At 34.1% G+C, this 12,010-nt stretch overlaps 3 protein-coding genes across 3 annotated transcripts; 2 read left to right on the top strand and 1 right to left on the bottom strand.

Annotated features, from left to right (window-relative positions):
• Positions 1–4,911: 4,911 nt before the first annotated feature.
• TOM5 (mitochondrial import receptor subunit TOM5-like protein) lies at positions 4,912–5,677 on the top strand. Its single transcript, XM_078965349.1, has 2 exons — positions 4,912–5,135; positions 5,441–5,677. The coding sequence occupies exons 1-2, from the start codon at positions 5,049–5,051 to the stop codon at positions 5,516–5,518; spliced, it is 165 nt and encodes a 54-aa protein (XP_078821475.1). The 5' UTR covers positions 4,912–5,048; the 3' UTR covers positions 5,519–5,677.
• A 134-nt stretch (positions 5,678–5,811) lies between these two features.
• LOC145006133 (AT-hook motif nuclear-localized protein 16-like) lies at positions 5,812–6,666 on the top strand. The gene has a single exon (XM_078965260.1). The coding sequence runs from the start codon at positions 5,906–5,908 to the stop codon at positions 6,566–6,568; it is 663 nt and encodes a 220-aa protein (XP_078821386.1). The 5' UTR covers positions 5,812–5,905; the 3' UTR covers positions 6,569–6,666.
• A 1,251-nt stretch (positions 6,667–7,917) lies between these two features.
• Positions 7,918–11,127, bottom strand: RPA70B (RPA70-kDa subunit B). Its single transcript, XM_078965175.1, has 10 exons — positions 10,846–11,127; positions 10,311–10,457; positions 10,053–10,208; positions 9,784–9,961; positions 9,435–9,705; positions 9,249–9,351; positions 9,038–9,162; positions 8,703–8,926; positions 8,320–8,601; positions 7,918–8,243 (listed from the first exon to the last, which is right to left on the bottom strand). The coding sequence occupies exons 1-10, from the start codon at positions 10,971–10,973 to the stop codon at positions 8,052–8,054; spliced, it is 1,806 nt and encodes a 601-aa protein (XP_078821301.1). The 5' UTR covers positions 10,974–11,127; the 3' UTR covers positions 7,918–8,051.
• Between the last annotated feature and the right edge of the window lie 883 nt (positions 11,128–12,010).

The following is a 12,010-nucleotide window of genomic DNA, read 5'->3' as shown; positions in this document are numbered from 1 at the left end:
TATTTTACAGGTTTACTCCTTGTTTAAAGGAATGAGGAGGCTAGGGTTTGCTCACCCTCAATCTCCTAAAGATCTGAAGAAACCCTAATATCCTTCCTCCATTGTTGAAGCCCTTTTTAGTGTCCTTGGAAGTTCTTAAAGGAAGAAGGAAGAAGAATTGATCTAAGATTCAGCAAGCAAGTCTCCATTCTTCACCCTAGCACTCTTCTGGAACTTTTTAAGTATCCAAGACTCAATTTTTATCATGATAGGTTGCTAGATCTTGATTTTGGTCCCTTAATCTTCATGTTCTTATTAGTTAGAGTGGTGAAATCACATAAAGTTTGCAACTTTATGAATATTTGGAACATTTGGTATGACTGGTGGTTTAGATCTTAAGTATAGTTGTGTTTTTGAGCCATGTATGAGATTTTTATCAAAAAATATTATTTTGACCCATTATGGCTTCAATACATGCATTGGACATGCACGTCTATAAAGCACCAACTTTTATGTTAGTTTTTTTGTTTGAAACCCTTCTGGAGTTATCGGGCTTAGAACTTTTTGGAATAAGTGCTTATTGGGTGAATCCATGTCTTGTTTACCCTTTTTGGAACCTAGGGTTTGAGATTTTGACCTTTTGGGTGGTCTTAATAGATAAAGTGATGGATTTTGAGCATTCTAACACTCTTATGGTGTACATGCAACCTTATAAATCTTGGATCTATGTTTTCTCTATTATACATGCAAATATGATTTTACAAGGTTCTCATCCTAACTAGCATACCATGCGGTACTTGTAATACAAAACTTAGTAGGATGACATACCTTTTCTTGTGGTTGATTTCTTGGAGCTTCAAGAGCCTAGCACCAATAATGTGGATGCCTCAAGTGGAATCACAAATCACCACAAAAGTTGAAAAACTTGAGAGAATAGTAATGCACACTAGAAATCGGCCCACCTTCTCTATCACACACACTAATGCCATTTCATGTGCCAAAGACCTCTTTATATAGTATGGTGGATTAGGGTTACATCCATGTAAACCCTAAAACCCATGACCTTTCATTTCCATAGGATCCATGGGTTAAAAACTCCATGGACTATCCATGCAAGCTTAGTCCATCCTAAATGAACTTTGGCTCATTTTATACATATATAAGAGTCCATATTTAATTAGTTTCTTTGATCACTAAATTAATTCCAAATTAATTCTTAATCAACACTAATTAAATAATATTATTTCATATTAATATATTATAACTTATAATATATTCATAAATCATAAACATACTATTCTCAAAAGATTATCCATACAAATTGTTTCGGTGAAGTGCAACCCAAATGGACCATGTCAGGTCGGGTCAAGTACATACCAAATATAGTTACGGACTTAGACACCTTATCCAACATAAAGTTGGAAACTTTATCCTTATAGAACATGTTTCAGACTAGATCTTAACTTTGGAACCCTTGGAATCGAAGAAGACAATTTAACCCATTAAGTTGTTAGAAACCCAGTGCCCACGGCATGGCCTTAGGTCGCCATAGTGTAGTGACTGGGAAATACCCGACTATAATGTTATATGAGGGTTACGGCCTGGCGGCTAATTAAAGTCAACATTGACCGTTAACTTTGATCATTGACTTTTAGTCAAACTCCTAGTTTTGGAAAAAGAACTAAGGGTTACCTTGTATGGTTGTATAGGTGGTGTATAGCATCTGTCTCCTCGGCAGTTAGAGCGGTAACAGTCGATCATCATCTGATATGTGAGACTTCTCACTATACTTGTGGGTCAAAGACACCAAGATCGGCACACTGGATTGTGTTATGTAGCACACTAGTTGTCTTCATAATACTCTCATGGAAGACCTCAGGGGTAGCATGTGGCACTTGTATGAAAGACCATGGGGGTAGCCCATGGCAATTGCATGAAAGACCGTGGGGATAGCCCATGTCACTTGATTGTAAGACCATGGGAATAGCCCATGGCATTCCAGAAAAAGACCATGAGGGTAGCTTATGGCAACTATATGTATAACATGTGGTATTTTGGAGAACTCACTAAGTTTTGTGGCTTAACATTTTCAGGTACTTCCAATTCGAAAGGGCAGGGCCCAACATGATCGCACAGCATCCCCCTCATGTTTCTGCATTTATGACCATTTATACTCTAATGATTTGATAAATTGTATTGTGGTTAATTTTGAGACATCTGATGTATGGAATTAAGGTTTTTAAAATGAAAAATGTTATAACTGTTTTGTGATGTTACATTTTCAAACAACTGTATATTTTGAAACAAATGAGTTTTCTTAACTTTGGTTTTATGTAAATGGTGTTTTTACCATATCCAACAATGAAAATTTTGTTTGTAAAAATGAGACGTTACAAGTTTGTAAAATTGTCATTTTATGGTGAGCTAATTAAAAGATAGTAAAAAGGGTAAAGCGAAATTATCTTTTATTTGAATTATAAGATCATTACTCGATAATGATTCCAACTATTTAGGGATAATAGAGATCAAGATGAGATAAGGGTTTAAAATTTTTAAACCATAATTGGAAGAAACATATAATCGATCACCATCTCCCTCTTATCTCCTTTATCTCTAGGCCTTCATGCACACTTTTATCTAGGTTTTAGTTTTGGTCAAAGAAAAAAGATCTTGAAGTATTTTGCTTGATCATCCATCTTGGTTGCAATCATCTTATAAAGGTGTTGGCTTGGACCTTCAAATGATCCAAGGAAACAAGATCATCAAAGTACAAAAGGTGTTGTTTTGATCTTAATTTTTATGTGTTATGTTACTAGAAGTTTGCTAGAACAAGATCCTTAGTGTTCTATAATGGATCAAATTTTGTTTTTCTTCTGTTGCGACTTTTGTGAAAAATCATCATAATCCAACAATTGTCTTTTGACACATATCCAAATATAGTTGGACACATCACATTCGAAACATATCTATGATATCATCGAAGTCTTTTGGCTCAATGCGTTGTGTGTAGCAACTTTGATGTGTCACGTTTTGGCCTTTTGCTCTTAATTTTGCTCTGGGTTCCAGCTTTTGTTTTCAAGTCCTTTTCAATCAATAAGTGTCATTAGCTACAAAGCAGTATTCTAAACATAAGCATTATCATTAATCTTAATTTGTATCAATATATAACTTAAAACATTAAGATAGTGTGCAAATTTATGTATATACTAAGCGATAACAATATGTGCATATTCTATCTATGTATTTACTATGCATGGACTTAAATGGTTAAAAAATTCATAACTTTATTAAAATAATTTTCTTTTAATTATTAATATACAATTATTACATTTAAAGGCTAAAGCTTTGGATTCTGGATTCTATTTAAGACAAAAGAAAAAAAAAATCACAAGTCTGAAATGCGATGAACAAATATTAATTTTAAAAAAGTATTTTATATTTTAATATAATCTACTAAAAAGTTATTAAAAAAACATAACACATAAAAAAATAGATACAATACAAAGGCGGGAAAATAACTCTTAAGGGTAATTAACTATTGTGTTTGTTCTCATTTGGTCCATTTCCTTTTTTTGTACTCAATATATCATCGGACTTGTTGTTTGTGTTTACCATAACCCTTTTGATTGGCTTTTGATCTGTGATAGTCAGTCAAAGGATTATGGTGAACACAAACAATAAGTTCGATGGTATATTAAGTACAAAAAAATGGACCAAAGGAGAACAAATGCGACAGTTGGTTACCCTCCTGATTCATTTTCTCTTTTCTCATTTACATCAAATCTCACGAATGACTTTATGATATTTATTATTGTTTCTCTTCAAAACATAACCCACGAAATAACATTATTCGTACATATACAACTTTGTAATGCACTTGAATATTTATTAGGGGAATTTTGATTAAGCATGTGCATTTCATGACTATATTTACATTTCCAATCAAATTATTTATCGTATAATGGATTCTAGACAGGTCTACAAATGAGTGGAATCACAAGTGCTGTGATTTTTGTGTTTACTTAGTTTTAAGATCAAACTAATGGGATAATATACAACATCAATATGTACAATATTATGCAACTTTTGCAGATACATCACCATAATATACCTTGAGGTAAACATTTATGTTGATAAATATACCTCTCATACACAGTCATATCATTTTTGCAAAGAAGTGTTGACAGCTAGTCACAGTAAGCATAGCATAGACCATGTTTTAACGAAGTTATCGTTCTGAAATGCTCTTCACATACGTTATGGTCAAAGAAGGTTGCAGTCTTTGATAATTTTGCAACTTTAATTTCATTTAACTTTTCGGGGAAAATGATTCAGGAGGGTAACCAACTGTTGAGTTTGTTCTCATTTAATCCTTTTTTTTGTACTCAATATACCATCGAATTTGTTGTTTGTGTTCATCATAATCCTTTGACCAACAATCACAGGTCAAAAGCCGATTACAGGGGTTATATTGAACACAAACAATAAGTTCGATGGTATATTAAGTACAAAAAAAAAATGAAATAAAAACATAAGTAACAGTTAGTTACCCTTAATAGTCATTTTCTCTACAAATGCTTAATATACATGTTTTTGTGTAAATATCGTAAATGGGCTTAAATGATGAAAAAACTATAACTTCAAAAAAATTATCCGTTTCTTATAACTTTTGTATCTTTTATTTATGTAATTCTAATTCTGAATTTTAAGTTAACGTAGTACTTAAATTTTATGTAAAATGATTAAAAATATGATGTTAATTAGATGATCGATTAAATTCTTTGTATAGTTTAAATTATGGATGTCTTTGCTGAATATTTTCACTTTTGAAAGAAAAAAAAAAGTTTCTCAAATACAAAATAACAATAATAATAATAATGAAAAATCATGTGTCAAAACTCAAAACCTTCGGAGTCGACATCTTACAAAAATAAGTAAATATTATTGATAGATTCTTCGATACATAAACCTAGTCCTTGCTGCTACTTTTACGCTCATCTGAAAACCCCCCAACTCCAAAACCCTAATCCATCTCTCTTTTTCTCTCACGCACGTTTTCGGGGTTTACAATGGCCGACGCTGTGATCTCTTTGGAAAAGGTTAAAGCCTTCTTGAGATCTCAAGTTCAAGATGAAGATAATTGGGCACTTAACACGGTAACAACCCTTCGAATTCATATGAATGTCTATAAATCTTCAAATTATATCTACGTTTAAAATATTTACTTATGCAGATTTGTTAAATACTAGTTGTATTTGTTAATTTACTGATTTTTGCATCTGGATTTGGATGTTGTGGAATTGGTCATACGAACCTAGGGTTAGTGTTAGTTACGTTGTGATTGTCGCTCGTTTAGGGGTTTTTCACTCTATGTATAATCTTTTCTTGCTTATCCATGTGATAGAACTGATTAGGGTTTTTAATCACGAGATTTCTTCATTTAATACCTGTTTTGTTGCAGAAATTACTCCGTGCTGTAGGACTGTTTGCTGGTTCCATTGTTTTGATGCGGAATTTTGGTGACCTCATGGCTATTTGAAGATCAATCATGGATTTCTATCTAGTGATCATATCATATGTGATGCTTAGCAACTTTTTGAGACACTCTGTTTCTAATCTATGGATGCTTTTTTTAGAGACCAAAAGAATTGCAATTTTCTTACAATAATTTTGCTTCAATAATGGTTGTTGCACTTTACTATTTTCCCATGCTATTGTTTATATTTGCATTATACTTGTTAGAATGAGTTGAATTGAGTCTAGTTGTTGAGAATTAGGAGCTCAAATAGGTTTTAGAATGTTTGGATTCACTTAACCATCTCCTAATCCCATGTCATTCTTTTGATTTTTCATCATAAATATATCCATCCATCATTCCATCTCCCCTACTTAAACACACCCTTGATCCTTACTCAAAATCACAAACATGGCCAGTGGTGCACCCGATTATACTGCAAAAGTTGAACATGTAGCCCGAAAGCCACGTGGCCGACCCGCGGGCTCAAAAAACAAGCCCAAACCACCCATCATCATCACCCAAGACAGTGCCAACACCCTTCGGGCTCATGCCATGGAGGTCACCACTGGGTGTGACGTGGGTGAGAGCCTAACCGCATTCGCTAGAAGAAAACAATGTGGAATTTGCGTTCTAAGTGCCGCAGGCCATGTCACCAATGTCATTTTACGCCAACCCGCCACATCATCAGGAACCGGCCCGATCGTTACGCTCCATGGCCACTTTGAAATATTATCGCTAGTTGGCTCAGTCCTGCCACCACCGGCGCCGTCAGGTGTCTCTGGTTTAGACATATATCTAGCTGGCCCGCAGGGCCAAGTTGTAGGTGGAGCCATCATCGGCCCACTTATTGCAAGTGGACCGGTTATTATCATGGCTGCCACTTTTATGAATGCAATTTTTGATAGGTTGCCAATTGAAAAAGATGAACCGCCATCGGCTATCAGTCCAATAGCAGCATGCAATCAACACATGATTAGTGTTTCGGATATATGCGGGATCCCACAAAACTTCCTTTCAAACACGAATGAGATATATACTTGGGCTACAACTCGACCATTGTCGAAAACTTAAAATAACCATTGTTTAGTACATGATTTTTACCCAAAGTCACACTCAGAACTATGTGTTTCTAGTAGAAATATTGCAAATTTAGCAATTTAAAGAACATAAAGATGGTAAACACCATCATGTTGATTTAATTGATTTATACTCGAAATCATACTCAACTGTGTTGCTAGTAGAAATATTGTAATTTGAATTGTCACCCATATCTTACTTTTCAATCCAAGGTGACCTCATTTGTTGAATTGTTTGAATCGATTTTTCCAAATTACAAAAATGGCCTCTACATTTTTCTATTTGTTCACAATCCAAGTTACAGAAATGGTGCTGGATTTTTTTTTTACAAAACCTTTCAACACTCATTTTCTTTAAATTTTCGTTGTTTTGTGGCCAATGAGGCCAATTATCATGCCCAGTTTTCCTATTGGAATATGGGGTTCACCTTTAGTTGCTTTCCCAATCAGACGTTTAATTCACAATTCCTTAACGAGTCAAATAATTCACAATTCCTAGATTTTAAGCGTCTGATTGGGAGCAACATCTCAGTCAAATAATTCACAATTCCTTAACGAGTCAGATGTTGCTTTCCCAATCAGACGCTTAAAATTGGTTTGTCAAACACCTTTAGTTGACCGAGTCAGCCATAAATGTCTGACCGAACTCGGTCAGACCCATATCAAACACAGCCTTAATGTAATAATCATTGATCGCAGTTAAAGGTTGGGGGTTCGAAACTAACAAACTCCAAACCTCCAACCCTTATTTTTAATTATGAGTCACATAAGCCTGTCTTAACAAATTCTAGCTTCTTTACTGTTTTCATCCAAATGTGAACTTTTTTTTTTAAAATACTCATTTTTTTGCAATTTTATCCCAAAAAAAATCTATGGGTTTTTTCCAAACGGTTAACAAAAATAAAATTAAAACCAACTATTTTCAAAAAAGTTTTATTGCTTATTGTTTTGTTGTTTTACGACCCAAAGTTGCCCCATATCCAAATCTGAACAAATATTTGGTTTTTTACAATTATCACTCACATGTAGATTTTTACTTTTATTTTTGTCCAAACACTCATCTTCTTTTTGTAATTTTTAATGTTATTGTTTTTATATATAGTTTTAGAATTATAACTCATGTCTTTCTAAATTTATTTTATTTTATTATAATCATGGCTTATCACTTTAAAAGAAGAATAATGACAAAATTAGCTTTTACTTTAAAAGAAAATAATGCCAAAACTAAGTTACCGTGTTTGTTTAAAAACTTATACAGAGATTAAAAACAAAATCACTAACTTAAGTGAAATTAAAATTACACGCAAACTGTGTTTTTGGTAGAAGTATTGAAAGATATGAATATAAAGACAATAAACTTGATACTTTCATTAAATCAGTTGTTAAAATTCGATAGATACATGCTTGAAAGAACACCCAAGGATTGGAATTAAACTTCAAAAGAAAATGAAACCACAAAAATAAACCCCAGAATGTCTTCAAGCTTTCATGGAAGAAATCTCCTCCAACAAGAACTTGGATTCAGCTGCAAAATCAACCGGAGCAACAGATCGAACAGTGATCCTTTGTCGTTTTTCATTATTATACTCTCGAGGTTGAACGCTCACTCGGAAAAGGTATGGCACCCACGTCGCCTTTTTCAATTGTAGCTGGAAATCACTTCCATCACCCTGAAAACATCGACAAAGAAAAAATGAGAAACGAGCTCTACAGTTTTGAGATTTATCATTTATGTATCGAATTTACCTGCGACTTCAAGCTATCAAGCTCATCAGCGGAGCACCCGATAATCTTCTCAGCTTCATCGTTAAAAACAGAAAACCAAGCTCCGCCGCTCACATCGGAAAACTTTGCCGCCAAAATGTACTTCAAACTGCAGTTGTCGTCGTTCTTCTGGCATCCTTCACACCAAAAACCAGATCCAATTGCTTCAGTAACCTTCTTTTTGCAGGTCTTGCATGCTCTATACCACATCGTCTGATCAGGTTTGATCAAACTCATACTTGCTCGTGTGCTGTAAAACACCGGCTGCCGGAAAAATCAAAAAAGCTTATTAGAGTTTTTTCTTAGGTTTTGCATTAGATAATAGTAAAGTTTGTAATCTTTTATTAATAGCGAGATTATCGTACCTTCTCCTCACCCAAAGATGGGTTACTGGTGATTTGGTCAAGTGTGACCCGGTCAGAGTACAATGACCGGCCACCGGCTTTCATGGAGGGGCTTAAACCGGAGCCCACAGCTTCCATGGATGTTTCTTTTCCTTCTGTAGAATACCATGATTTTAACTTTTGAGAATCTGGGGTTTCCGGGTTTATTTCAATGATGCTTTTGCTCACTGTCGATAAAGATACACCTAAAAGAAAGAAAAAATTATATAATTATAACGGGTGGTATGATACGAAATGGAATATTATTTTAGTATCATATATTCATTATGCATTGATTCCTAATACGAAATAGTTACCTTGAAAATCAGATACACGTAGAGATTTGATTGCAACTACGGGTGATTCATCTGCCATGTCTAATAGTTTTTGGCCAAGATCGGTGGCAAGATCGCTCCACAAAGAGATGACAACAGTCTTCTTTCTGAAAAAAAAAAAAATCCACTTCAAGATATGCAACAAAAATGGATAATAAATAAAAGAGCAAAACACAAGAGAAGAAATGATTACGTGTCATCTGCAATAACAATGTCACGCTTTGCGACTGATTCATTATCAATTTTCCTGCGAATGCTCATTGTTGGAGATACACTTTGCACAACACCAATAACATCTGTAATTCATGGCCTTGTTAGATTCTTATTGGAAATATTCAGATGTGAATTTGTACGAAAGGTTTGAAACTAGGGTTTATACCTACGAGCTCCTTCTGATTGACATAAGGCCCCAATTGATCAATTGGGACAAAAGAGAACTTGGTTTCAGGGATAAAAGCGACTTCATTGACTGCTTCTTCAACTTGAGAATATTCATTTAAAGTCATTTCATAATCATTCTGTACAGTTTTGTATTGCTTGTTAGCAACTTTCAAAGTTCCTTTAGATATGTAATACACTTTTCCTATTTGAAACACTTCAAAGAACTTTCTTGCAGCCTCACCAAACATGGTTGCTTGAATTTGAGTACCCTGATAAATCAAAAAATGTCATTAATTTTTCTTATCAAGACAACCATAACGATTTAGAACTTAAGAATATGAACTCACATCTTCATCAGTTAACTCCACATTGAAAACACAACCCTCTCCCTTTGCATTCTTGTAAGTGCGCATGTTTCCTTTAGCTGTAACCCTGACCTTAATAGTCCAGTTTCCTTGATAAGGATTTAAAGAAGCAAGGGGATGAACCCTTCTTGTCATTGCCATTCTTGCAGAAGGTGCCATGCTACAATTACAAAACAGCATGATAATCAAAATCAGATCAAAACCGATAAAAGACTTTTTGTAAACACATGCTTTGGAAACCTTTATCTTACTTTTTGTTCTGCTCATTGACAATTTGAGCTGCTGATTTGGTGACAACTTCTTGCCTTGGCTTTAACACGATGCCAGTTCCTTCAATCTTAGGCTCAGTTTTAACTTCTGCCTCTAAAGGAGGAGAGACTGCTTCGCATTTTGTCACAATTAAGTACCTAAACGAAAACCAAAACAAGTGAGATAAAGAATATCTAAAATACACAAACATTATCAAAATCATGGGTTAATTTTAACATAAAATGTAACTAATTTCTTACTTTTCATTCTTGTTTGGAATGTCGTTGAGTGTGTAATCAACAACACGGATAAGACCCAGATTTTGGATATTCCCGTTGATGACTTCAGATGCCAAGCTAGACTGCAAAATAGCCTTCAACTTCGTCTTGCCATCAGTGACTGTAAACCTGTTAACCATAAATAATTAAAGTTTAGATGAAGTCAACAACATCATACCAAAACACAAGATGATATATGCAATTCAAGTGATGAATGCTCATAGATCTGAAGCATAGAGTAATTTCGCGACCAATAGCAGATTTGTGCCATAGAACTGTAGATAAAGCCTGCGTTTTAAACAATAACATGTTTTGCCCTGGTCTACAGATTAGATAAACTTTTTAGGTTTTAAGAATTTAAATCTTCCAGGTAACTGTAGTTTAATACGGGTATTTCCTGAAAGGGGGAATAAAACCCTAGTTCATCGGACGCGAATAAAAACAACGATATACTTTGAATCCTACAACATAGACTAGCGGAAACATAAACGATCAATCGAAAATTTTAGAAACTTACGTGTATCTGTTGCCAGCAGCCTTGAGATCGAGAACTTGAACAACAAGTTCGGGTAGATCAGCCGATGAATCTGGAGTAGGGTTCGACAGTATCACTGATATCGCATCTGGGCTAACCGATTTTGCCATCGCTTCTTGCTACGCAGTATCAAAGATCCCAAAAATGGAAATTAAAGAAACAATAAACCCTAGAACCAGAACTCACGCTCCTCTATTTTTTTCTCTCGGTAGATCTGGCTATGAATCAAGAGAAATGATAAAACGGTAAGAGGGGGGAAGGGGCTTTTGTATAAGTGGTTTTAGCGCCAATATATTGAAATTTTAGTAAATCTATGTGTGTATGTTCCCGGGTTTTTACTCTTCCTTTTCAAGAAAATTTTCGCGCCGATTTGTACGAGCTAATTATGCTGAAGTTTTGAAATTTTTGGGTACTCTACTGCTCTTTACCAATGACCCCCTCAACTTAAATCGAGTTCTAACTTAGGTCCATTGACTTCTCAATACCATTGTTTTTACATTACATTTAATTTTCCATAAACTATTATACCAAAAGTTAATAATAATAATAACAATAATAATAATAATAACAATAAATAAAATGTGTATAATATTTAGCTCTAACCTAGGTCCCTTGACTTCTCAATACCATTGTTTTTACATTACATTTAATTTTTCATAAACCAAATAGTTTCTAGCCCAGCGATACTTGATGTTGTCCTCCCTCTCCTTGAGGTCGTGGGTTCAAGTCTCACTATGTACATAAATGGATAATTTAGGAGTAGTTTAATATATATTTGTATTTGTCGTTTAAAATAAATAGTAATAATAACTTTCCATGAACTATTCTACCAAAAGTTAGAAATAATAATAATAACAAATAAAATGTTTATAATCTTGATATTGGTATATTAGTTTATATGTTTTCTAACTTATTATAAGTGCTCTTTCAAAAAAAACTTATTATAAGTGGATCAAGAATATACTAAACTCACAAGAATATACTAAACTCACGAAATATATTGTGTTTTTGTCTTTGAGTGAATAGCATGACATAGGGCAGTAAAATAAAAATAACTACACTTTGTGGTTGTTTAAATAATCACCTTCAGCTCTTCCACTTGCTTTCACATTGATGACAACAATGGCAAATTCCAATGCAATTTATT

Source organism: Lactuca saligna, chromosome 1 (genome assembly GCF_052625555.1).
Source record: "Lactuca saligna cultivar CGN05327 chromosome 1, ASM5262555v1, whole genome shotgun sequence".
NCBI classification, from domain to species: Eukaryota; Viridiplantae; Streptophyta; class Magnoliopsida; order Asterales; family Asteraceae; genus Lactuca; species Lactuca saligna.
The sequence above is the reverse complement of the archived record's forward strand: the minus strand, read 5'-3'. Positions and strand labels throughout refer to the sequence as shown.